The 25,089-nt window shown below is 49.6% G+C and overlaps 1 protein-coding gene across 1 annotated transcript in view; it reads right to left on the bottom strand.

Annotated features, from left to right (window-relative positions):
- SMG1 (SMG1 nonsense mediated mRNA decay associated PI3K related kinase) overlaps positions 1 to 25,089 on the bottom strand; it is a 1,828,328-nt gene that overhangs the window by 1,004,153 nt on the left and 799,086 nt on the right. Inside the window, exon 29 of the mRNA XM_086940872.1 lies at positions 22,573 to 22,693. Within this exon, the coding sequence (XP_086796998.1) occupies positions 22,573 to 22,693 (121 nt within the window). The remainder of the gene's footprint in view (positions 1 to 22,572; positions 22,694 to 25,089) is intronic.

Genomic DNA, 25,089 nt, shown 5'->3' with positions numbered 1-25,089 from the left:
ATTAGTGATTACCGATTCATGATTTTACACTCAGTGTGCAGGATGAAAACCAGATTGAAAGTGGTCACATGAATGTAAAGAAAACTGAACAAGACAACTGACAAATTGTGAAAGAAAGCAAGAAGGGGAATAGAATGGTATGTAGATAAAAGACAGATTAAGTCAGGAAAAAAAAAAAATTCGCACGTTCTCTTCCTCTTGGGTCTGGTGCTTCTCTCCTTTTTTTCTATATTATTCATTTTTTGCTCTCCCTTTTTGGATCTCATCACCTCTTCACTTGTCTTCTAGACATGCTTATATGTATTTATACTTATAACTTTATATTTATACTTGTTTTCATCTTATGTTACAGCCTTGAGAAAGTTGTAGTACTTATTTAGTACTTACGAAACACGTGTGTTTTCATTTTTGATGAATTGAAGAATAAAAAGAAAAGAAGATTCTCAAACTCTGAAGAATTTTGACTATTTTTTCCTGTCCTGTATTATTGAATGTATTTAATATATTACCTGATGGTGACTATCAGATTGCATAATTGTATTATTGTTCTCTAGGGTGGTGCACACTTTACCCAGTTCTTTTCTTTTGATGCTTAGCTTGTACTACCAGTAGAAAGAGTGCCAGTGAAGGGCCTGCCAATTTTCTTCTAAGATTTTTAAGTGGGATAGCCAACACCAAGCCCTCTTGACCGTTCTTTTCTGGGCAGAGAAGGAGCCATTTTTATCAATATTAACCCCTAACTATGTGTACTCTTAACTGTGTTTTCAATCCAAGTGCCTCCCCAGAACTATGTTGGGGCTCTTTTCCAAGGTAGAGTGTCAGGCCATTTTCTGTAGAGTAGTTCATTGTGGCATTGAGCAGCAGTTTCAGCCCAACCAGAGTATGACTGACCGGGACTACATCATCAGAGTACAAAAAGCTGGAAATTTCCATGCCCCCTATTTTTGGAGCAAGTGTGTTGCAAGTTTGCAGCCGTTATGTCAGGTAAGCCAGTTATGTCAGGTAAGCCATGAAAAGCGAGTCTGTGCAAGGACACACCCCTGCTTCAAGCCATGACCTGTTGAAATAACTATAGAATGTAATTCCTGCGCCCAGCTTGACCTGCACCGATGTGTCCTTGTGGAGCAGGATAAGAATGTCCAACAGGGCATGAGGGATGTTTTGATTTGTCACCTTGTTACAAATCTTCCCGCAGTCAACAAGGCCAAAGGCTGCCTTGTAATCTATAAAACAGAGGTGCAAAGGCATTTTAGCACTTTTAGCTGCATACATTAGAACAGCGATTGCCAATATGGTAGTTGTTGTGCAGATGTATTTGAGAAACCTGTCTGATTACACAGAATGATGGAGTTGCTCAAAGGCTAGGTTGGCAATTCTTTGAGCAAAGTACTTGCAGAGAATGTTGCCTCAATGTCAATAAGGGCCACTAATCGATAACATGTTGCCAAAGTATCACTGTTCTTAAATACAGGTGAAATTATCGAGCTCCTCCATAAGGAAAGCAATGTGCAGAGACTCCTGATTTGTGAAAAAAAACAGAGCCAAAGTTTCAGCCCAAAAAGCAGAGACCCACTTGAAGACTGCTGGGGGATGTCATTTGGACCCAAGGCACCTTCCAGTCACCCTTTAACTAGCTTTCGCTTAATTATGTCTGAGTCAACCATATATTGTACTGTGGGCTGAGTAAAGTTTACAGCTCCCTGGGTGACCTGTGTGGCATTTCCGGTCTGTGGGCGAAAGAAGTGTTCTGTTGGAAATTTTGCTCAGGTTGCCCCTGACACGAAGTAGTTTGTTGACAGTAGCCCAGAACCAGACACGGTCATTGTGTTTTATGTTCCAGAACAGTTTGTCCCAGAGATAGTCTTGGGCTCTTTTGATGGCCCACTCTGTATTTTTAGCTGAGTTTTCTGTTGCTTTAGTACTGCATGGTCATTGGCATCCCCTGGTCTGTTCCGGAGAGAGCTGAGGGATTTGCTTACCACCTTTTTGAGCAGTTTGAGTTGTGCTACGTTTGCCTTTTACCAAAAAAGACTGTTTGAGCAGGTCTTATCTTGGCTGGTGTTGCAAACGCAGGCCGAAATATTTTAGTAACGCTCTCCCACATGGACACAGCGTCTCAGGTTTGTGCACTTGATCATTGTAAAATGTCAGCTGCAACCAGAGCCAGATCCTAGATGACAGACTGTAAGAACTTGATTAGTTTGTAGTTTATGGTATATGTGATATTCACTGCTTCCAGAGTTTGACTTAAAACAGGTGGCCAGCTAAGGAAGCCACCTCCAATTGTAGGTAGTCGCTGTCACCTCTATCGCCAAGTTGGTATGATCGTACATGTACAAAAGTGCAATCCATAGTTGAACTCGTTTTAGTAGAATGAAATATGGCAGCCTGTGGGTTGTCCCATATAAACCTGCCATTCAAAGTCCTTTAGATGAGGTGCTCAAGATCATCTAGCCGCTGACTAACAGTTCTATTTAAGGCCGTGAATGTGCTCAAGGCCAGAGTGAGGATTGAGACAGCACAATGTCGCTCGAGGAGGAGCTCAATAAATGTCAATTAATATCCCCAAGAAACCACGAGATGAGGTGCCCTCCTTCAAAATTATCCTCAGGAGTTCTTGCACCAATTGCCTGGTGGCTCTTAACTTCCTTTTTTTGTGAACATAAACAATAATGAGAAAGCAAGTCGAAATCTGCTTTGTTGTTTAAGATGGAGATCTTGATTGCATTGAGTGCGGGAGATTTGACATCCAAAGCTGTGACTGAGGCTGTGCTTGCTATAGAGATGTATAGTACCAAACTACCATAGAGGTGGCCATTTAAGCCTCTTTTACAGCTGGGATAGAGAAATTCATGAACCCTTGAATGTGGGCAGGTTCAACAAGCCAGGTCTCCTTCAGGTACGTTATGTTGAATGTTCACACATACTCTTGGAATTTTGTGGACGGACCATTAATGTTCCAGAAGGATAGGTGAAAGGATCTGCAATTAGTTTCAGCAAGCAACCTCTGACCCAAGCTCTGTCATCAGTCATGAGACGAGATGTGGATTGTTCTCAAAACCCAACCCACATACCCATTCAATGCTTTAGTTTTGTCTTGCCAGTCCATGTTGGTCATTGAAGACTGTAGTTTCTCTTGGAGAAGGCCCCCATTGCCCTCCGGAGCCCAGAGAGGGTTGTCTTGTGCCCTTGGACTCCCACTCATTATTGGCAAGGGGAGAGTAGAGGTAGGGGGTTATCCTGAATCTTAACATGGGGCAGTCTTTTTGCCCCTCCCTCTCAAAGATGGGCCATACCAACAGCACTCTGAGCAATTTCAATCAAGGACCTAGTAGCCTTAGTTGCTTCCCCTCTGGAAGATTCATCTGTCCACGCAAATGCAATCGCTGTAAGGTTCGTTGATCGTAGATCGGATAATTTTGGGACTGATTTTAATAAATAGCCTAAGAATGTTGCCCCTGTTCAGGACGTCCTGGATCCCTCTAGAAATATATTCTGGAATGAAGTCAAGGGTTTTGGTGCTGTACTAGTGATGCGGATGGGCTTTGTGTGAGTTTTCACAGCCCCAAGGGCTTTGACGGTATGACTGTACATTCTCTGGTTGAGTTGGTCTAGTAACTTTTGATCTAAGATCAGCCTGAGCATACTCAGGCTAATCAGGACTGAGTGTACACTTTCCTGCTCTGAGCGAGGTTCTACTATGGATTCGATGTGTCTAGTTAGTGAATTGGGCTCGCCACCAGAGTCCTATTGCTGTTCACCTCTCATTGGGGTGTTGTCTATGGTGGCTGCTCCATTGCATTGCCACGTATACTCCTGAAGGGTAAAGATAGATATTCAGTAGGGCAGCTGATGGCAACTGCCAACTGAGAAGGTGATTCCCTAGTGCTCCCAGAATGTTCACCAACCAATGGAGATGATCGAGGAAGTACAGCTGAGGAGTTGAGGTCTGACAGCCCAGTTCTGGCGTCTTTAGTGGGCGGACCATCCAAGAGAACCATTGAGCACCCGACGTCTCAAAAGCACCCAGCAGCCTGAGTGCCCCTGGCAGAGCAACGTTTGTCTTAAACTACTTCCCCATTTGCCCTGAGCAAGTGACCAGGAGCCCAGCTCCCACAGCCGCGTGGCCTGCTTGCCAGCAGCCACCAACTGAAGGCCCCCTGCCTCTCACTGGATAACATTGGGACTAACTAACTCTGCACCCGACTGCCCCTGTGCCGCTGAGAGTGTACCAACTGTACTTACCTGGCCCTGGGAGACCCCCGAGTCTGGAACCTTAACTCTGCCAGTCGAGTACTTACCTAAAGCCGATAACTCACTTTTCTTCCATAGGCTAACATGGACTGGTTTCACTTAGAAGAATTTCCAAGTGTGGAGTATTGGAACTTTAAAATATTCATCTAAAATCAGCCTAACAACCAATTCCGATGTACTCACCTGTTATCAGGAGAGACCTCAGTGCTGCATCTTTTAGCCCAGTACTCACCCTGAAAAGTAATTTTAACCGTACGTACAAGTAACTTGAATTTCCTTCTATAGGATAAAATTGCCTGCTTTTTGCTGTAAAAGTTTCTAAGTGTCGATTTTTGAAACTTACAAATATTCTTTAAAAATCGTGCCAGCGATAAAAACGTAATTACTTGCCTGTTTTAGATTGATGTCCCAGTGCTGACCCTAGGAGCCTGGCACTGGATTACAAAAGTAACGCAAACATACTTTACCTGCAAACTGAATTTCCTTTCATAGGATAACATTGGTAATTTTACCCAGAAAAGTTTGTCAACTTTTAAAATGCAATAATATTCCTTACAAATCACTACTGTACCCAAAAGGCTTTTACTTAACTGTTTACAGTGCATGTCCCAGGACTGAATCTAGAATCCAGTCCTGTGGTTAGAAAAGTAATCTACAAAGTAATTAATTGCATTTAACAAGAAATTCCCATTGAGCTCAATGTTGCATTGTGTTTGAAAGTGTGCTGCCTATTGCAACAACTGTAGCTATTGTAATCAAAAAGTCTATAGCCTATTTGAAAAGTATTTACTAAAGTAATTAATTCGGAGAAAGTATATTTTGATACCTTGTTGGTTGTAAAATAAAACGATATCTTTTGATATAAAACAATTGGCCTAGAGTTCAGTTCTTGAGTGTGTGAGACCATTTGCTGACAGTGTGTACAACAAATGCTTTACACTGCCCTCAGATACTACCTTACTGCTCGACCAAGCTACCATTTTAGAGAGTAAGGTTATATCTAACTTTAGCCTCTGCCAAACCTCTGGGGACTGTGGACTCTGTGCACACTGTACCTTACTTTGGTCCAGTATATACAGAGTCACTTTCTTACACTGAATAAGGGGTAGACACCTCCTTGGTTGCAGACAACCTGTTTTTGTTTCGCCCCTTCCTTCTTTGTGTCCGCCTGTATTTGGTGTTGCTACTTCCGTAAAAGGTTGTGCCCGTGCCGTTGAGCAGGTCGTCTCTGCCTGACGGCTGTCCAAATGCAGCAAGATCCGATGCCGTAGTCGCTGTGCAACTGCTGTTAGAAATCAGAGTATGCTGCTCTTGTCTCCAGGGCTTGCAGCATATCCTGCGCCTGTGACACCGGAGGCTGGAATCCCACTGATCCCCCTCGCCCTCCATGTTTGGAGGAGGTCAAGAGTAGCTATGGGGAGTTGGTGACTTGAGACCACGCAATGCCAACCTAGCTGACGGGGTACCTTGTGGATTTTAGTTATATTTGAATTCACTTATTAGAACACTGAGCATTGAAGGAAGAGACAATAGTTTGTATACGATATTGATGCAATAGCAGTTTGTGTCAATGCAGTATCTGACTGCACTTGTTTAATCAGTGAGTTTAGTTCCCCTATTTTGCCACCTATGCCACCGACAAAGATGGTCAGAGTATGGGAGAGTGAAAGCTGGATGTCCATCTTTTTTGATTAGTACTGCAGAGCTTCCACAGATAGCTGCACCATGTTCAGGAGGGATGCCCAGACATTGTCGCTAGGCAAAAACATTTCTCTGCTTGGCTCTACCTCTTTGCCTTGAGGGCTGGTCAGCCGGGAGCACGGGGTGATTGTGGACGATCCTGTGGATAGGTTGCCAGCATTTCCTCCCATTCTGCTGTTCCTAAAAACATAAGCGCCCTATGTTCCCTGTCGTCCCCAGGTCAGTTAGTGCCCTCCCAATACTTGCTGCTAAAATCACAGGTGCAATCGCATGAGGGCACAGACCGTGCAGGGTGGGGCTGGTGATTCTTCGAATGGTTATCTTCTGCCTCTCTTCAAGAGAGCAGGCCGGTGAGCTCATCTTCCTCAGCTGTGGTCATTGCCCGCCTTTCCATAGTTTGAGCCTGTCCTATAGTCTGCCCATCAGACGATCCAGGGGCTAATGTGATTAGTTCAATCAGTATGGGGCCAACCTGTTGAACAGGTCTCTTGCCACCCATTTGAAGAGTTAAAGGACGACTTAAATGGTGGTGTTGAAGTTGAAAGCAGCGGTGGCTGTCCTGAGGTCTCTTCGGTAGGACTTGTAGTCGCTGCAGGTAATAGTGAAGTCTGAATCCCAGAAAGCCCTTCATTATTCAAAAAAAGGGTTGGGTCCACATCTTCAGAAAATTGAACCTGGTGTCGATTTTGGGTTGGCGAGTACACGCAGCTGTCCTATTTGGAATGAAGCTCGCAATGTGCTGGTTATGGCAGGCCATGTGGCACTCTAGCTATTTTGGATTCTCCTCTGGGGTCATGCCGATGACTGTTTTTAAGGGCTCCGTTCTGAATTTTAGAATGGGCCTTGGTTTTGCTTGTTTCTTCTCTTGACTGGTAGAGCTATGTTTATTTCGTTTTTTCCTTCAAGGCATTGTGGGGATCATCCCACTAACTCCCCCCAACCTGATGGGAGGTCATCCGGTGTGTCAATGAGAGGCGCCGTCTCACCCCTATAGCCTGGTTGCCCTGTTGCGGCAGGAAGTCCAGCACTAGCGTGCCTGAATTGTACTCTGTTGAAAGTGCGGCTAGTGCCTGTAACCTGCCGGTGTGTTGAGTAGTGTGTAAGGTTCACATTTCTCATGCCGTGCCAAGTATCAAGACCGGAGTCGGGGACCATAGACATGCCTGGAGTTTATGGGCCAGTGGGCGGATGGACAGATCCCTCCCAGCAAGGAGGGAGCCAAGTCCTTCGGCCCTGCTTACAGCGCAGCTTCACCCCCTCCGTAGATGTGTGTCAATAACCATTGGGGGAGCACGAGCACGCTGATGGTCTTACTATTGTACTGTTGACTTGACTTATTAGCTGGTGTGTCCACTTGGCTCAGTTTCCGGCTCAGGCTGAGGGCTAGAATATCTGGTACCTGGAGTGGGGTGGGAGTGCACCTGGTCGCAAGCTGCACCATGACCTCACCAGGCCGCTTTCGCGTGTCAGGGCTCAATCAACCAGGAATGGCTTTATCAACATTGACCCCCGCCTCTCCTTCTACAAGCTCAGCTGCTTGACTGGGCCGAATGAAATGAGTTGAGCTCCCAGAGTCGAAAAGCAGGAGAGGAAGGTGGCAGCAGAGGCAACTTGGTCATGAAACCGGAGTGCGATGGTAGGGGGATGAGTAGAAGAGAGCGGAGAGCTGAAAGCCGTTGCGGGAAGCTGCAGGAGGAAGCAGAGAGTGAGTTTGGAGCTGCACTTCAATTTGTTGACACGGTGCACCACCGCCGCACCCTTTCCCCTGCCCCCATGCTCCCTCCGCATTGCTTCACTTTGTCTCACCGCTACCAATGACTGATATGCCTGATGCCACCTCAGCCAGCTCATAGGTTTCCCTCAGTCTTAAGATCAGCACTCCTGCTGCTCTTGGTCTATAAACCTCGCCCACAACGTGCAAGCAGGTGATGTGGTTGAAATTCACTGTCCTTTTGATTTAAACACACCTAATGCAAAATGCTAAATTAAGGCTGAGGTGGAATTTAACATCCTGTCAATAATTTGTAGGAAGCTGGGTTACTGTTGCAGTAATCCACCATTTTTTTGCCTGACTACTGATGCATTTTGACTTGATAAGCCCTGGGTCCCTGTCAATCAGGTTTGCAGGGCCTGGGTTCTTTCCCAAAATTGTACCTTGTACTCCAATTGGCACCACATATCAATTCCTTGTAAAAGATACCATGAGTACCAAGGGCACTGTGGCCAGGGATGCCTCTAAGGGCTGCAGCACCTATTGTGCCACCCTTAGGGGCCTTGTACCTTTACGCACACTGCCATTACAGGCTGCGTGTTTAGGTGCAGATCAAAGTGAAGAGACCCTGGCACACATCCCTGTGTGCCATGCCTACAAGCCACTGCCGTGGCACAGGTCAGCCACCCCTCTTGCTGGGTGCACTATACCAATGGTAAGTGTACAGGTGCACAAGCCATGTACCCCTACAGTGCCTAAAATAATTCTTAGACATTGTAAGTGCAGTAATGCCATTAAGAGTTTATGGTGCTGGGAGTTTGTCATTACGAACTCCACAGCACCATAATGGCTTTACTGAAAACTGGGATCTTTGGTATCAAAGCACTAGTTACTTACCTTCGATAACAATATATCTGGAAGAAACATTAGTAGTGATAGATTCCTTACCTTAGAATTACCCTTAGGTGTCAGACTGGATCCGGAAAGTTTTTGTCAGCAATACCCATGCAAGTCGGTAGGCGTCGTCGTGCGGCTCCGCGTGAGTCGTTGGCGCCATTGACGCTGAAATGACGTCGCTGGAGCTACTTATATGCGCCCGCGTGCGCGGACGTCAGTTCTGTACACGACTTTCCGCAACAGGAACGCCCCATGGAAGAAACTGACCACTGGTGCCTTGAAACTAGGGCCCTGAAAGGGATAACCTTAACCCTAGAAATCCGCTCGCAGAAAGGGGAGGATGGGTGGGGCGGTAAGGAATCTATCACTACTAATGTTTCTTACAGATACATTGTTACCAAAGGTAAGTAACTTGTGCATCTGAAAGTAACACGTAGTGATAGATTCCTTACCTTAGAATAGATACCTCAGCAATACCAACCTCAGTGGTGGGTCTGCGAACCAAGATCACACCAGAAAGTCCTGGAGAACCGAACGGCCAAAGAAGCCGTCTCCCCGGACTTGCTGTCCAGGCAGTAATGCTTGGTAAACGTGTACAGTGAGGCCCGCGTAGCTGCATGACAGATGTCATGCAAGGGAACTCCCTGTTCCAAAGCAGTAGTGGCTGCAGTCGCCCTGGTAGAATGGGCGCGGAGCCCCATCGGAGGAACCTTTTTAGCTTAAGACTAACCAGCGTTGATGCACAGAACAACCCACTGAGAGATGGTCCACCTGTGCACGGCCCGCCCTTTCTTGGAGTCGCCAACAAAGAGCTAGTCATCCATCCGGAACGGTTGTGTACGTTTCAGATAGAATGAGAGCACACGTTTTGGGTTCAGACGGTGGAGCCTAACTTCCTCTTTCGAGGGATGCGGAGGCGGAAAGAAGGAGGGCAAAGTGATGGTCGGCGCGATCTGAAAGGCAGTGACAACCTTTAGCAGAAAAGAAGGACGAGCCCTTAGAACAACCTTGTCCGGGTGGACAGAGAGAAAAGGAGGTTTAGAAGAAAGAGCCTGGACCTCACTCACTCTTCTGGCAGAGGTGATGGCCACCAGGAATGCACTTTTCAAAGTAAGAAGACGAAGAGGACAGTTGTGAAGTGGCTCAAAGGGAGCATACATCACATACGTTAGAACCAGGTTGAACTCCAACTGAGGCATTATGAAGGGAACAGGTGGGAAAAGATGAGTATTGCCTTTTAAGAATCTATTTACAACAGGGGACTTGGAAAGAGAAGGCTGATATGAAAGCCGTAAAAATGCTGAAATGGCAGAGAGAGAGCCCTTGATAGTGCCCAGAGCAGAGCCCTGCTGGGCCAAAGAAAGGAGGAATCTGAATACCTCTGAAAGAGGGGCAGAAAGGGAATCCACACCCTTTGCTGTGCACCATGCCACAAATTTGATCCACCTGCAGGCGTATACCGTCTTAGTGGAGGGACGCCTGGCTGCCAAGATGACATCACAGATTTCGGGAGGAAGGTCGAAAGCAGTCAACTGCCGCTGCTCAATCTCCACGCAAGGAGGTGGAGGCTTAACAGGTTCGGGTGGAGGACCGTCCCCTGTTGCTGTGACAGAAGATCTTCCCAGAGAGGCAGTCCGATCGGGGGATCAATGGCCATGCTGAGTAGCTCGGGATACCCAACTCTTCGAGCCCAGTTCAGAGCCAGAAGATTGACTTGGGCCCGGTCGCGCTTGATCTTCTTCAGCACTCTGGGTAGAAGTGGCATAGGCTGAAAGGCGTATAGTAGACGGCATCTCCACTTGCGACGAAAAGTGTCATCTAGCGAGAGCCACCTTGGAAATTCCAACGCGCAGAACTGATGACATTGCGAGTTCTCTTTGGTGGCAAATAGATCTAACCAAGGCTCTCCAAGAGACCTTGCGCCACGTCAGAGTTCTGACTCAATTCATGACCCATCATGCACCGGCGGCTGAGTTTGTCTAGCCTGGAGTTCAGTGATCCTGCCAGGTGTTGAACCACCAGGGAAATGCCCTGGTGTTGCAGCCAAGTACAGCGGCATAGAGCCTCCTGAATTAGGGTCCACTACCCCACCCTTTTTGTTGCAGTACCACATGACGGTCGTGTTGTCCGTGAACACCTGCACTACTCTTCCTCAGACAGAGGGAAGGAATACCTTCAGTGCAAGCCGGATTGCCCGAAGCTCCAGAAGGTTGATGTGGATCCCGGACTCCGCCGGAGACCAGAGGCCTCTGATCTCCGGCTCTCCCATGGGGCCACCCCATCCCAGAAGGGACGAGTCCGTCACAACTGTGTGTTCCGGTTGGGGAAGGGAGAGGGATCTGCCATTGACTCAATCGTGATTCGTGGGCTACCACTGCAATTGTCGTGCCGTGCCCTCCAAGATCAAGACGTGATCGGACAGGTTGCCCTGATGCTGTGCCCCTGGAACTTCAGGTCTCAAAGCAGAGCCCGTATGCGCCATCTGGCATGATCTACCAGCAGGATGCAGGAGGCCATCAGGCCCAGGAGCCGGAGGGTCATTCTGACCGAAACACGGGATAGAGTCCAAAAGATCGGAATCAAAGACTGAATATCCCGGACTCGCTGCTCGGAGGATAAACCGGAAACTGCACCGAGTCCAGCACCGGTCCTATGAAGAGGAGCTTCTGAGAGGTAATCAGGTGTGACTTCAGCACGTTGATGGAGAACCCCAGCAAATGCAGGAGGTCGGCCGTAGTCTGGAAGTGGGAGACGACTGTCCAGGCGAGCCCGCCTTCAACAACCAGTCGTTGAGATAGGGGAAGACTGGAAACCCTGATCTGCGCAGTTGAGCTGCGACCGCCATCACTTTTGAACACCCAAGGGGCGCTGGTAAGGCCGAAGGGGAGCACAGTAAACTGAAAGTGCTCGTGGCCGACCATGAACCGCAGATAACGCCTGCATGACGGGGGTGTAGAAATATACGTCTTGCAAATCCGACGCTACCATCCAGTCTCCAGGGTCGAGGGCAGACCAGACCTGAGCTAGCATCAACATCTTCAACTCCTCCTCCCAGAAGAAGCGGTTGACGTTGCTGAGGTCCCAGATAGGACGCAGGCCCTTGTCCTTCTTGGGAACTAGAAAATAGTGGGAACAACAACCACAACCTACTTCTAGCCCAGGAACACACTCGGTGGCAACCTTGGCCAAGAGGGACATGACTTCCTGTTGAAGAAGCGCAAGATTGTCCCCCGACATGCAGTGGTACTGAGGTGGCATTGCTGGAGGGTTAGTCTCGAACGGGGAGGGAGTAGCCCCATTTGACTATTTGCAACATCCACCTGTCTAAGGTGATGTTGCGCCAGTGGGGGAGCTGATGGCAAAACCTGCCGCCCTCAGGAGTTTGATGGGCCTGAAAGTTCGGACTAAAGTGAATGCTGTGGGGGTTGAGGTGGACTGACCTGCCGGCTAGCCCCCGGAACCGCCTCGGAGGTTTCCACGTCCACGCTGAGGCTTTAGTTGCGCAGGCCTGTGGCTCAGAAACAAACGTGCTGGGGCACCCCTCCCGTTGCCATGAAAGGAGCGAAAAGCAGAAGGCGGAGAAGGCGAGTGGCCGACAGGCACAAGGACTTGGCCGTAGCCTGTGAGTCCTTAAAACGCTCCAACGCACTATCTGCTTTATTGCCGAAAAGGCGAAAGCCATCGCAGGGCATGTCCATCAGAGTGTTCTGGACATCCCCTGGAAAGCCAGTTGTCCTCAGCCAGGCGTGGCACAAAAGCGCCACCGGCGTGGAAATCGCCCTGCCCAGCGAGTCGGCGGTACCAAGCCCACAACGAATGGTGAACTTGGTTGCATCACTCCCTGATGCCACAGCTTGGGATAGCACGGTCTGGGCCTCCTCCAGAGAAGCAGGCAGCACCTGCGCAACCGTGTCCCACACAGAGTTAGAATAATGGCCCAAGAGGCATGCAGTGTTCACTGACCGCAGCAGTAAGCTGGCAGATGAAAACAGCTTCTTGTCAAGCTGTTCCAGCTTCTTGGATTTCCTATCTGGAGGTGTGGAAGGGAACGCGCTTTGGGAAGCAGAGGCTTGGACTACCAAGCTCTCAGGGGTGGGGGTGTTGAAGAGAAAGAGGGGGTCACACGGAGGCGAGCGATGGCGTCGGCCCACGTTTCTGTCAAATGGAGCCCCTCTGTTGGGCCTGGACCAAGTGCTCAAAAGAACGTCCGAAAGTGCGTCATTAAAGGGCGGCAAGGGCTCCAAAGAGGACGCCACAGGTTGAAGCACTTTTTGTCGGGAGGTTAGTCCTGACGGCCACTGTAGGGAATTAGAGGTTGAGGGCCTCGGCCGCCCTACGCAACACCACTGAGTAACTTGCGCCTTTCACCATAGCCACGTTAGGAGGAGACCGCATGCAAAGGTTACGAGAGGTGTCAAGACCACTGGCATCCCTCAATTCCTCTGCTGTGCGAGAGGGTCCTCAGACTCCTCCCAGTACTCCCCTTCCTCTGAAGTCTGCACAACAGGCTGAAAATAAGGACGACGGACATGGGGGATAGAATAACCCTGTCGAGATGGGCGACGAAGATACAGCGCTGTAAGAAACTGGCTCTATATACTGCACCAAAGTGAGGTACAGTGTGTATAGAGTCCGATAGGCCCAGAGGTTAAAGTTAGATAGAACCTTACTCTCTAAAGTGGTTGCTTGGTCAAGCAGTAAGGCAGTATCAGAGGACAGAGTTAAGCATTTCACACTCAGTCAGCAAATTAATTCACACACTCAAGAACTGAACTCTAGGCCAATTGTTTTGGAATAAACAAAAATACTGTTGTTTTCTCTCTAGAACTAAGCAAGAATGCAGAGGTAAGCGTAAAAATACGTTGCAGTAATAAATTAGTTGTCTGAACACGGTTCACAATTGCAGTAGAAATTGTAGTGATTTTGGTTACAGTTAAGGAAGCAGATTGTAACACTTAGCAGGTATTAGTACATTAGAGTGAATGGGCTTTCTTCAATAATATTAAGTAAGTAACTCAGTGCTAGATGCCTACATTCAGCACTGGGACATTTCCTGAAAACAGTTGAGAAAATGCGTTTAGGTTATTGTTATGATTTTTTAAAATTATTTCAAGTTTTGAAAACTCCACACAGTCGTTTTTTTTCCGAAAGAGAATTGTCAATGTTATTATATGGAAGATACACAGGGTATCAGTTTGCAGGTAAGTAAACAACTGTGGTTCTGGGGTTATACTCAGGGGTCTCCCAGGGTCAGTGATGCACTGTGATTGCACCCTCAGCTGCACGGGTCGGTGCAGAGTGTTGAGGCCCAATGTTATCCTATGGAGGATAGGGGGATCTGGTTGGTGGCGGATGGCAAGCAGGCCACAGGGTTGTGGGAGCAAAGATCCTAGGGTTTAGCTCAGGGCAAGTTGGGGAGCAAAGTAGCACGAAAGGTGCACCCTCAGCTGCACTAGGGCAGCCGGGTGCAGGGTCCTGTTTTGCGGTAGGGTGCCCTGTTTCCAATAGAGATTTTCCGGGACAAAGAAAAACTGCAGGCACGGGGACAGGGATATTCCAGGTGCGACCACCACTTTGAAGGGTAAGTTGGGATGTTGAGGGTTGGTTAGGCACCGCTGGGTTGGGCACACAAGGCTGTGGGGAGTCTGGTGCAGGGGTGCCTTAGGACGTCGGATTTTCTTACCTGTTTTGGTTGCGGTAGGGGGTTTCTCTGGATTGAGGCTGCAGGCATAGTCAGGCGGCGCAAGGTAGGTCAGGTGTCGACAGATCTCTGGTCAGGATTGCCTGGGGGGGGATCTCCTCATGGTATTTTCCCACTCGAGCTCTGGTCGAATTTGGCAGGTGCAGAGTGTACTTGATTTGCCATCTCTGGCTGGCACCAGAAGCTGCAGTTTAAACATGTACGGTGTTTTCGGGTAGAAAGACTCCTTGTAGTAAAGGCAGGCAGGTCCTTCGGGTTTGTGAGGTTGCTGGCTGCAGGACACACCAGTATTTCGCAGGAGGCAGGTTCGAGGGGAGACAGGCCTGTAGGGCTGGGGCCAAGTCAGTGCGAATCGTCCTCTTGTTAGCTCTGCACGGCTCTTCGGCCCTTCTTATCTTCTTTTCATGTGGTTGCTAATCTGAGGAAGGAAGATTCAGGATGCCCCTAAATAATACATTTAGGGGCGTTACAGGTAGGTAGAGGGCAGGGACCAATGGGTCCCTTCCCTGGGGTGGGTACACCCCCTATTCTGCCACTCTCCAGTGGGAGGAGGGCAGGAGCCTGTCCCCGGTTGGTTGGGTCCCCCCATCCTCAAGATGGCGGGGACTTGAGATTGTGCTTCATCTCGCCTCCCCCACCCTAGGGATGGAGTTGGCAGAGGTGGGAACACCTCTCCTTCTCACTTGTTTTTCCCGCCGGTTCTCCCACCCAAAGTGGGGGGTAGAACCAGTGGGGACCAGTTGCTGAAAGCAGCAAATGGTCTGGAGTAGCTCACAAAGGCGGCATGCCTTTGAAGCTTCTCCTTCGTGAACTCTGCCCATACTTGGGGAGGAGGCTTGGCACCTCGTTCCAGGATGTGCATTGTTTCAGGCCCCCGAGAGCAATAAGCTCTCGCCCCAGGGGTCCAGAAACATGTCCGGTGGTGGAAGCATAAGCAGCCACTCAGTCATGTCACTAGGAGTTGGTCGGAGTTTCAGGGGGCATCTCTAAGATGACCTCTCTTGTGCATTTTACATTAAATCCCACACTGGCATCAGTGTGGGTTTAATGTGTTGAGATGTTTGATACCAAACTTCTCAGTCTTCGGTGTAGCCATTATGGCGCTGTGGAGTTCGTAATGACAAACTACCTGGACCATATACTCTTAAAGGCAGCACTGCACTTACAGTGCCTAGGAATGAACTTGGGTACTGTAGTGGTACAGGGCTCATGCACCTGTACCCTCACCCCTGGCATAGGGCACCCCAACTAGAGGGGTGACTGACGTATGTCAGGGCAGTGGTTTGTGGGCATGGCACACAGGGATGTGTGCCATGTCGACTCCTCACTGCACCAATGCACGCAGCCTGCAAAGGCAGTGTGTGAGTGTCAGGGTACAGGGCCTCTGAGGGTGGCACAATAAGTGCTGCAGTCCTTAGAGGCTTTCTCTGGTCACAGTGCCCTGGGTACCTGTGGTGCCATTGACTAGAGGTGACATGTGGCCAGAGATGCCAATTGGGTTTAGGCTTTAATGCAGTTTTAGGTAAGGAACATAGGCCCTGAGTACCTGATTAGCAGGAGCCTAGGGCAAACTCCCACTCAGTCAAAGAACATCAGCAATTCAGCAAAAAGTGGGGGCATACCATGCAATAAAGATGGCACTTTTTAACACTGTAGAAATGCCCTTTATATTACATTTACACGTCTTGAGAAATAATATATGATGACTAGACAAGCTTTATAGACTTAATAGGCTTCATTCTGCCCATCTTGTAACAAAGGCTCAACAGGGATGGCCTGCAACATCATGCTAATCATTTCCCATTGGACATATTTTCACCAATCCAGCAGGCAAACAGCTTTCAGGGACTGTAAGGACAAGCTGGCTGAAAAAAATACTTTCCTGGTAAGCATTGATACATTTTGATTCTGTGTCTGGAGTCACAGTATGAAATAAGCTTGGCTTCACCTTACGTGAATATGAATAAAATACCAAGCTTTCTCAAGTCAGCTGATGGTTCAGGAAGGTCAGATTAGAGGGAAGTGTCAAGCCTGCCGGTATGATGCAGATTTAGATAAAGACCGGCCAACATCAGTATAGTGAAGGGGCAGTAAATTGTCTACCTCATCATGTAGGACATTTTGAAGTACTGGAAAGGTGTCAAAGTCTGAAAAAAAAGGATACAGTGTACTGGTGCCAGGGAGAGCACGAGGGTCAATAAATAGGATATCTGAAGGTACAACTCCAATAAGAATGTCATTTGCCTACTTCTTTATCTAAAGGTTACTTTTATCACTCCAAGCATTCTTTAATTCAAGGTTTTGTATAGAGTGCACACGATTCAGGAACAGCACAGCTTTACATATTACAAAAACCAAACAAAATAATTAAAACAATTGTGTATATATACAAATTGTAAATAAAATAGAGCTGTAATAGAAGACGGCATGGACTGAACAAGAAATCTGAAGAACAGATCAGAATAAAACGAGTTAGTTATAATAAAAACAAGATTTTCATATGGCTATCTGGAAACAAGATAAAACAGCAGTATCTCAGTGAATATACAACAAAGATGAACCAGATGAGAAGTGAAGTAAATGGACTAAAGCACATCAATGTCTGCAGCCTTACATGGCGCACCCACTGAATTTCTTAATAAATCCGACAACTCAGGCTGACACCAAACAAAAAAACAAGCAATGGTTTCGCCTTCGGAAAAGTTAGAGCTATTGGCATTGTAAATGACAAAATTTGTATTTATGTATTGGTTTTGAAAACAGATAAATAAATGGCATTGTCATTTATATTGCTATTAGCTTCATCTCTCGCAAATGTGAGACCTATTGTACCCTACGGACGAGCTCAGCAGACAGCAATTACTACCACACACACACACCCAGAGCCACACACACACACACACCCAGAGCCACACACACACACCCAGTGCCCCAGACACACACCCAGAGCCCCAGACACACACACCCAGAGCCACACACACACACACCCAGAGCCACACACACACACACACCCAGAGCCACACACACACACACACCCACCCACCAAGAGCCACACACACCCAGAGCCACACACACACACACACACACACACCCAGAGCCACACACACACACACACCCAGAGCCCCAGACACACACACCCAGAGCCACACACACACACACCCAGAGCCACACACACACACACACCCACCCACCAAGAGCCACACACACCCAGAGCCACACACACACACACCCAGAGCCACACACACACACACCCAGAGCCCCAGACACACACACCCAGAGCCACACACACACACACACACCCAGAGCCACACACACACACACACACCCAGAGCCACACACACACACACACCCACCCACCAAGAGCCACACACACACCCAGAGCCACACACACACACACACACACCCAGAGCCACACACACACACACCCAGAGCCCCAGACACACACACCCAGAGCCACACACACACACACCCAGAGCCACACACACACACACCCAGAGCCACACACACACACACCCAGAGCCACACACACACACACACCCAGAGCCACACACACACACACCCAGAGCCACACACACACACACCCAGAGCCACATACACACACACCCAGAGCCACACACACACACACCCAGAGCCACACACAGACACCCACACCCAGAGCCACACACACACACCCAGAGCCACAGACACACAGAGCCACACACACACACCAAGAGCCACCGACACACACACCAAGAGCCACAGACACACACCCACCAAGAGCCACAGACACACACACACCCAGAGCCACAGACACACACACCCAGACCACGGACAGACACACACCCAGACCACAGACACACACACCCAGACCACAGACACACACACCCAGAGCCACAGACACACACACCCAGAGCCACAGACACACACACCCAGAGCCACAGACACACACACCCAGAGCCACAGACACACACAGAGCCACAGCAGACACAGACACACAGAGCCACAGACACACACACACAGAGCCACAGACACACACACACAGAGCCACAGACACACACACACACACGCACACCCACAGCCACACACACACACCCACAGCCACACACACACACCCACACACACACACCCACAGCCACACACACACACACACCCACAGCCACACCCACAGCCACACACACACAGCCACACACACACCCACAGCCACAGCCACACACACACACCCAGAGCCACACACACACACACCCAGAGCCACACACACACACACACCCAGAGCCACACACACACACACACACACCCAGAGCCACACACACACACCCCCACCCAGAGCCACAAACACACACCCCCACCCAGAGCCACAAACACACACACACACACACCCCCACCCAGAGCGCCACACACACACACCCCCACCCAGAGCCACACACACACACCCCCACCCAGAGCCACACACAAACACCCCCACCCAGAGCCACACACACCTACATCCCCGTAGCCTGGCTGCCTCGCGCAGATGGTGGTTGTGTCAGCAGGGGGGAGACGGCGAAGGAGACAAGAATGGGGGCAATCAAACAAAACTAGACACGCCTTCCTGGTCACCCACGCTCCACGGTTACACCATCCCTACACAAGGCACAGCCCATAACCCACTGTGCCAGCCACGCGCTCCGCGTGCTGCAGAGCGCTAAGAGCCCCCGCCTCCTCGGCGGAGTACGCATCGCTACATAAATGCTACAGTAGAATGCAATACAAACAGCTGCATGAGAGGCATGCGGCTGCCGCCGTCCAACATAAAGGTGCCCTGCGGGGAGCGCGTGGGGGCCACAGGGGCACACAAGGGGCGGCAGTATTAAGAGCCTGGCTTGTGTTTCGTCTCACTTTTCCTGCCAACGGCGTGGCACGGCTTGGAAGCCGTGTGAAGGAGAAGCTGCCCCAGGATCGGGTTCCCACTCCGAGGAGGGGCCTAGAAATCCCTCTGGATGCTAGGCGCTTCAACTGTGCCAGAGAGACGGGAGGAATGCCCAGAGAGGCACGGCAGGCCGCGTCCTGCCCACCACTGGACCACCGAGGGCCGGGCTGGGCCAAGGCCCGGTGCAATGGGAGACACGGGGCACTGCTCAGAGAGCGCCTACAGCCATCAGTCTGACACTTGGCGCTACGCCCGAGTGAGAGTCAAGCACTCAGTGCACATAAGGCTGCGCTGATGGGGCAGGTAGACATTGGCTGGCGTCCAGCCCACCTGGAACCGAGGGGAGACTGCGCACAGAGGTCTTCAGGATGGGGGGATTAGGGGGCACGCACAGAGATTATCACATCACATATGACTCGTCACTAAACAAACAAAATGCTTGTCTCAGCGCCAGGATCCCCTCGCGGGTAACATGACCCCTCTGACTCCAGTCCATTATGGGCGCCCAGATCCGTAAGCACTTCAAGGCAGCGCTATACACGTGCACCACACTTGATAGGGAAACGTTGCTACGAACGTGTAACGATGGACTGGCGGTCGTAGGTCAAGACATCTCCACCCGACCGCTCTAGGACTGCAGCGTGACTCTCACAGCTCCAGGACTGCAGTGTGACTCTCACAGCTCCTCTCAGCTCCAGGGCTGCAGTGTTCACAGCTCCAAGACTGGAAGGAACGGGGAGAAATGCCGCGGCTGCGTGGTCAGCGAGAAGGCATCGGACTGGGAGGGGGGTGGAAGGAACGGGGAGAAATGCCGCGCTGCGTGTCCTCGGCTCTGGCAGGGCAGGGAGAGGCTGCAGGAGGTTCCGGACGAGAAAGGAGCATTACGTGAACCCACCCGCTCGCCCTAGCTCCTAGAAAAAAATGGCGGCCGCAAACAACCAGAAGAGAAAAAAGGAAACACCCACAATGGACCCACCTCTTCGTGACGGCAAAAAAGGGGCAGGATGAAAAGAAAAAAAAAAAAAAAAAAAAAAAAAAAAAAAAAAAAAAAAAAAAAAATCGCTGGAACGTCCACAAATCGCCTCTTACAATGACGGACAGATCTCTCTTCCAATGGCTAGCCTCCATTTATGGAGCTAGCCAATGGAAGAGAGAGGCAGTGCAAAGCCAACAACCGTTCTAACAAAAGATTTCGCCTGCTTGAACGCTGCCGAAACCTAAAAATATTACTGATTTCCACGACTTAAAACGACTTTTGCAGACTGAACAACATTTGCCTTGTTAACTTGAGTGACTCCTCTAGGTCTATTTTTGGTTGCCGCAGCACTGACAATATGTGTTTATTTTCGGCCACAAATTCATCAATCTGTACAATAAAGAGTGCTCTCTCTAGTTGAAACCGGTTTCGTTGGTCAGCATGCTCCGCAGACTTGGAATACTCAATGAGCTCAAAAACCCCACGGCTCTCTAGCAGAACTGGTGCTCGAGCCCTATTTTCCTTCTTTTATTTCTCTGGGTGTACACCGCCGAGTCCTTTCACTGTTTCCATTGCCTATCTTCAGGTGGATGCTTTTCAAATTCAATGTATCCCAGGCAGTCGGATCTGTAAAGGTAAGAGCCTGGGGGCTCCGGTTTTTCTTGTCCCCCGCCCCCTTGGCCAATAGACGTGCTCCAGAGTCGTCTAAATGCCTTAAGGCATTTATCGTGTTATTAGCATCCAGGACCACGCCTCTTCCACAATACATAACTTGTCCTCGGGCCGGCTTTTAGTGCAATGACTCGCCCCGCCCACCCACCAAAGGCTATAAAGGTGTGGAAGGTGTCGCTCTTTTCTGGTGCTCGCTGAGCCCGACGGAGTTATGGAGCAGGAGGAGTTACAGGCTGCAGGTAAACACTTCTACCATATTATAGCGGAAAAGGACAGTGCTCCCTGCTACAAACTAATGTTTCCTGGGCTATACAATGTCTCGCTCTGTACAAAATTCACCAGCATGTAACGGAAACTCCTGCCTTGCGATAATGGTCCATCTTGCGTGAAACGCGTCCCCCATCACGTGCCGCCCCCCATCATACCACCTCCGCATTACTGAAGTGCTCTTACCCATCACTGCTGATTACCGCTACCCGCGATATTTTTTATAGTAGGTATATGAAGGTATAACTAAAGTGTGCACTTTTTTTTCTACTGTGTGGCCTCGACACTCTAATGTAAGTTTCAAAAATCTGAAATTTTACAAAAAAATGGCAACATACTTTGGCTTGGTTTTTTAAACTTATGTCACGTGTAGGGTTCAAAATTGAGTACGTGGCTTCAAAATTATACTAACTGGCAGCTCAAACTTGTTTGAACCCAGTTATAAACCGTTTTCCAATATGTAAACATTTATTTAAAGCTAATTTCTGGCAGTAATGCGATTTTGGGGTTTCAACTGCTTCCAAGCACAAACTCACTTCCATGCCCTCCAGATGGAAGGGCTATTGGGATGGTGTGTACTTCTCACCCCTTCACAGATAAGCGATTTAGCTACAGCTTCCTGTTGGACCATTCTTACAGAGGTTGCTGACAGGCAGGAACGGGCACACGGACAGCGGGAGGGGGGGCGGGAACGGACAGCGGGACATTGCGCAACCCACCCCTGCAAAGGACACTTCCGAAATGGCGAAAACAAAGCTTTAAAAAAAAAATAAAAACACGCCCACAGCCGCATGACGTGGGCAAAAGCCTAAAATTCTCGGGAACGCCGACGAATCTGCTCCGGCATTGACGGACAGATCTCTGTTCCAATGGCTAGCCTCCATTTATGGAGCTAGCCAATGGAACAGAGGGGCGGGACAACACACACATATTGTAGACATAAGATTTCGCCTGTGCGAAAAGCTGCGCAGTGCGCAGCTTTCGACAGGCGAAACCAAACGATCATTGCAGATGATGTGATAGCAAGGTGATCAGGTTTTCAAGTAGAGCCAGAGTAAAGTAGGCAATAGTAAAAGCAGGAGGAAAGGAAGCGGTTACTGGCAATGAACAGATTTAGCCCTGATCAGAAAGAGGGTAAGTACTGATGGTACAGAACAAGGGAGGGATAGTATTCCTAACTTTGGGTTCACAAGCAGAGAATGAAAGACCAAGGGGTTTATCCTTCTAAAAGTAGGAATCTCCAAAAACAGTTTGGTATTGCTAAATAAAGTTAATGACCACCTCTTGCTCAAGATCTCAGGCAAGGTATTACAATCACGTAAGAATTTGTGAACTCTGAAGATGCATCAACATAAATAACAGATATGGAGCGTGATTAGGACCAATGGTTTACTTGTTTCTTTGGGTCTGGAAGTGGTGTATGTATTTTTAAAAGTAATAAAAAAAATATATATTATTTGAGTGAGGAAAATGATAATCATTTTAAGTGTCACAAAATTGTTTAGTACCTTTGATTTTTTCAGCCAATTCATTCTGATACACAGTGTATCTCAGAGCATGGATCCAAGGTCGCACGTCATGTTGTTTCCATGAACGCAAAGCCTCACTGTAAAGAGGGATAAGGCAGTCCTGTATGGATAAAGATTGAAAAGACAGCAAATTATAACACTACAGGGCATACTACAGAAGCATATATGAACGCCAAAGTAAAGCACAAGTTACTACTTCTGTAACGATTTATCTGTAAGAGACATTAGTTCGTGATAGATTCCTTACCTTAGAATATCCCCAGGTGTCAGACTGGATCCTGTGCCCACTTGAACTTCAGGTCCCACTGCAGAGCCCACATATGCCATCTGGCATGCTGCACTAGCAGGATATAGGAGGCCATGAGGCCCAGGAGCCGGAGGGTCATCCTGACAAACCCCAGATAGAGGCTGAAAGATCGGAATCATAGCCTGAATATCCAGGACTCTCTCCTCAGGAGGATAAACCCGAAAAAGCGTTGAATCCAGATCCGCTCCGATGAAGGGAAGCTTCTGGGAGGGACTCCGGTGCAACTTCGGCATGTTGATGAAGAACCCCAGCAAATGCAGGTGGTCGGCTGCAGTCTGGAGGTGGGAGACAACTGCCTGGGGCGAGCCCGCCTTCAACAACCAGTCGTCGAGATAGGGCAAGACTGGAACCCCTGATCTGCGCAGATGAGCTACGAGCACCGCCATCACTTTCGTGAACACCTGAGGGGCACTGGTAAGGTCGAAGGGGAGCACAGCAAATTGAAAGTGCTCTTAGCCTACCATGAACCGCAGGTAACGCCGTTGGGCCTGCAGGACGGGGATATGAAAATATGCGTCCTCCAAGGCCAAGGCTACCATCCAGTCTCCAGGGTCGAGGGCAGTCAAGACCTGAGCTAGAGTCAACATCTTGAACTTCCCCTTCCGGATGAAGCGGTTGACGTTCCTGAGGTCCAAGATGGAATGCAGGTCCCCTTTCTCCTTCTTGGGGACCAGAAAGTAGTGGGAATAACAACCATGTCCTACTTCTGGCACAGGAAAGAGCTCAATGGCCACCTTGGCCAAGAGGGCCGTGATTGCCTGCTGGAGAAGGGTAAAACAGCCACCCGACACGTGGTGGTACTGAGTTGGCATGGTTGGAGGGGCAGTCTCGAAGTAGAGGGAGTAGCTCCTTCGGATGAGTTGCAACACCCACCTGTCCGAGATAATGGAACGCCAGTGGGGAAGGTGATGGCGAATCCTGCTGCCCACTGGCATGGGGTGCGCCCCAAAGCTCAGAAGGCTTTGAGACGGATGCTGCGGGAGAGGAGGTGGACTGACCCACACGCTGGCCCCTTGTCCCGCTGCGGCAGGAACCATGTCTGCGGGCGCGCTGAGGTTAGTTCTGCGCAGGCTTGTGGCTGAACGAACGTGTCGGGGTGCCCCTTCCGTGGCCACGAAAGAAATGAAAAGCAGACGTGGCTGGGCGCGTGGTGGAAAGACCTAAAGACTTGGCTGTAGCCCAAGGAGTCCTTAAAACGCTCTAGCGTACTATCTGCCTTATCGCCAAACAGGCGAGTGCCATCAAAGGGCATGTCCTTAAGAGAACTTTGTACATCCCTTGAACAATCAGTGTACCGCTACCAGGCGTGGCGACGAAGGGCCACTGTCGTGGAAATCGCCCTAACCAGTGAGTCCGCTGTGTCCAGTCCACACCTGATGGCGAACTTTGCTGCATCTTTCCCCTCAGCAACAGCCTGGGAAAGGACTGTCGACGCCTCCTTTGGACACTGAGGCAGCACCTGCGCAACCGTGTCCCATACCGCATGGGAATACCGGCCCAAGAGGCATTCGGTGTTCACCGACCGCAGCCCTAAGCTGGCAGATGAAAACAGTTTCTTGCCGAACTGTTCCAGCTTTTTGGATTCCTTATCCGGCAGAGCAGTAGGGAATGCGCTCTGGGAAGCTGAAGCCTGGATGACCAGGCTCTCCGGGGTTGTGTGGGTAGGCATAAAAGCAGGGTCACCCGGGGCCGGGCGATGGCGCATGGCTTCGTTTTTATCCATGGGAACCCCGTGGCTGGTCTAGACCAGGTGCCCATCAAGAAGTCCGTTAAGGCCTCATTGAACAGCAGCAGGGGCTCCAAAGAGCTTGCCGCCGGCTGAAGTACTTCAGTGAGAAGATTAGTCTTGAGGGTCACTGTAGGCAGGTCAAGTGCCTTAACTAGTCTACGGAGCACCACAGTGTATGTCGCCCCCTCCTCCATGGCCACAGCAGGGGGAGAAAGAAAACAAGGTTCAGAGGAGAGGTCAAGGCCACCGGCATCCTTTAGCTCTTCTGTGCATTCCGGTTCCGACCCGCACTGCCATGCAAGATGGTCCTCAGACCCCCTTTGGGTCGTCCCCTTCCTCCACTGCCAGTGGAACAGGCTGCGCAGGTAGGGGAGGGACCGGGGAATACAAATTGGCACCAGGACGGCATCAGACCGGCTCCATGTCCCAATTAGGGTCCCAACTAGGGGCAAAATTGTCC

This window comes from Lissotriton vulgaris, chromosome 10 (genome assembly GCF_964263255.1).
Source record: "Lissotriton vulgaris chromosome 10, aLisVul1.2, whole genome shotgun sequence".
Classification (NCBI taxonomy): Eukaryota; Metazoa; Chordata; class Amphibia; order Caudata; family Salamandridae; genus Lissotriton; species Lissotriton vulgaris.
This window is presented reverse-complemented; position numbering and strand designations above follow the sequence as displayed.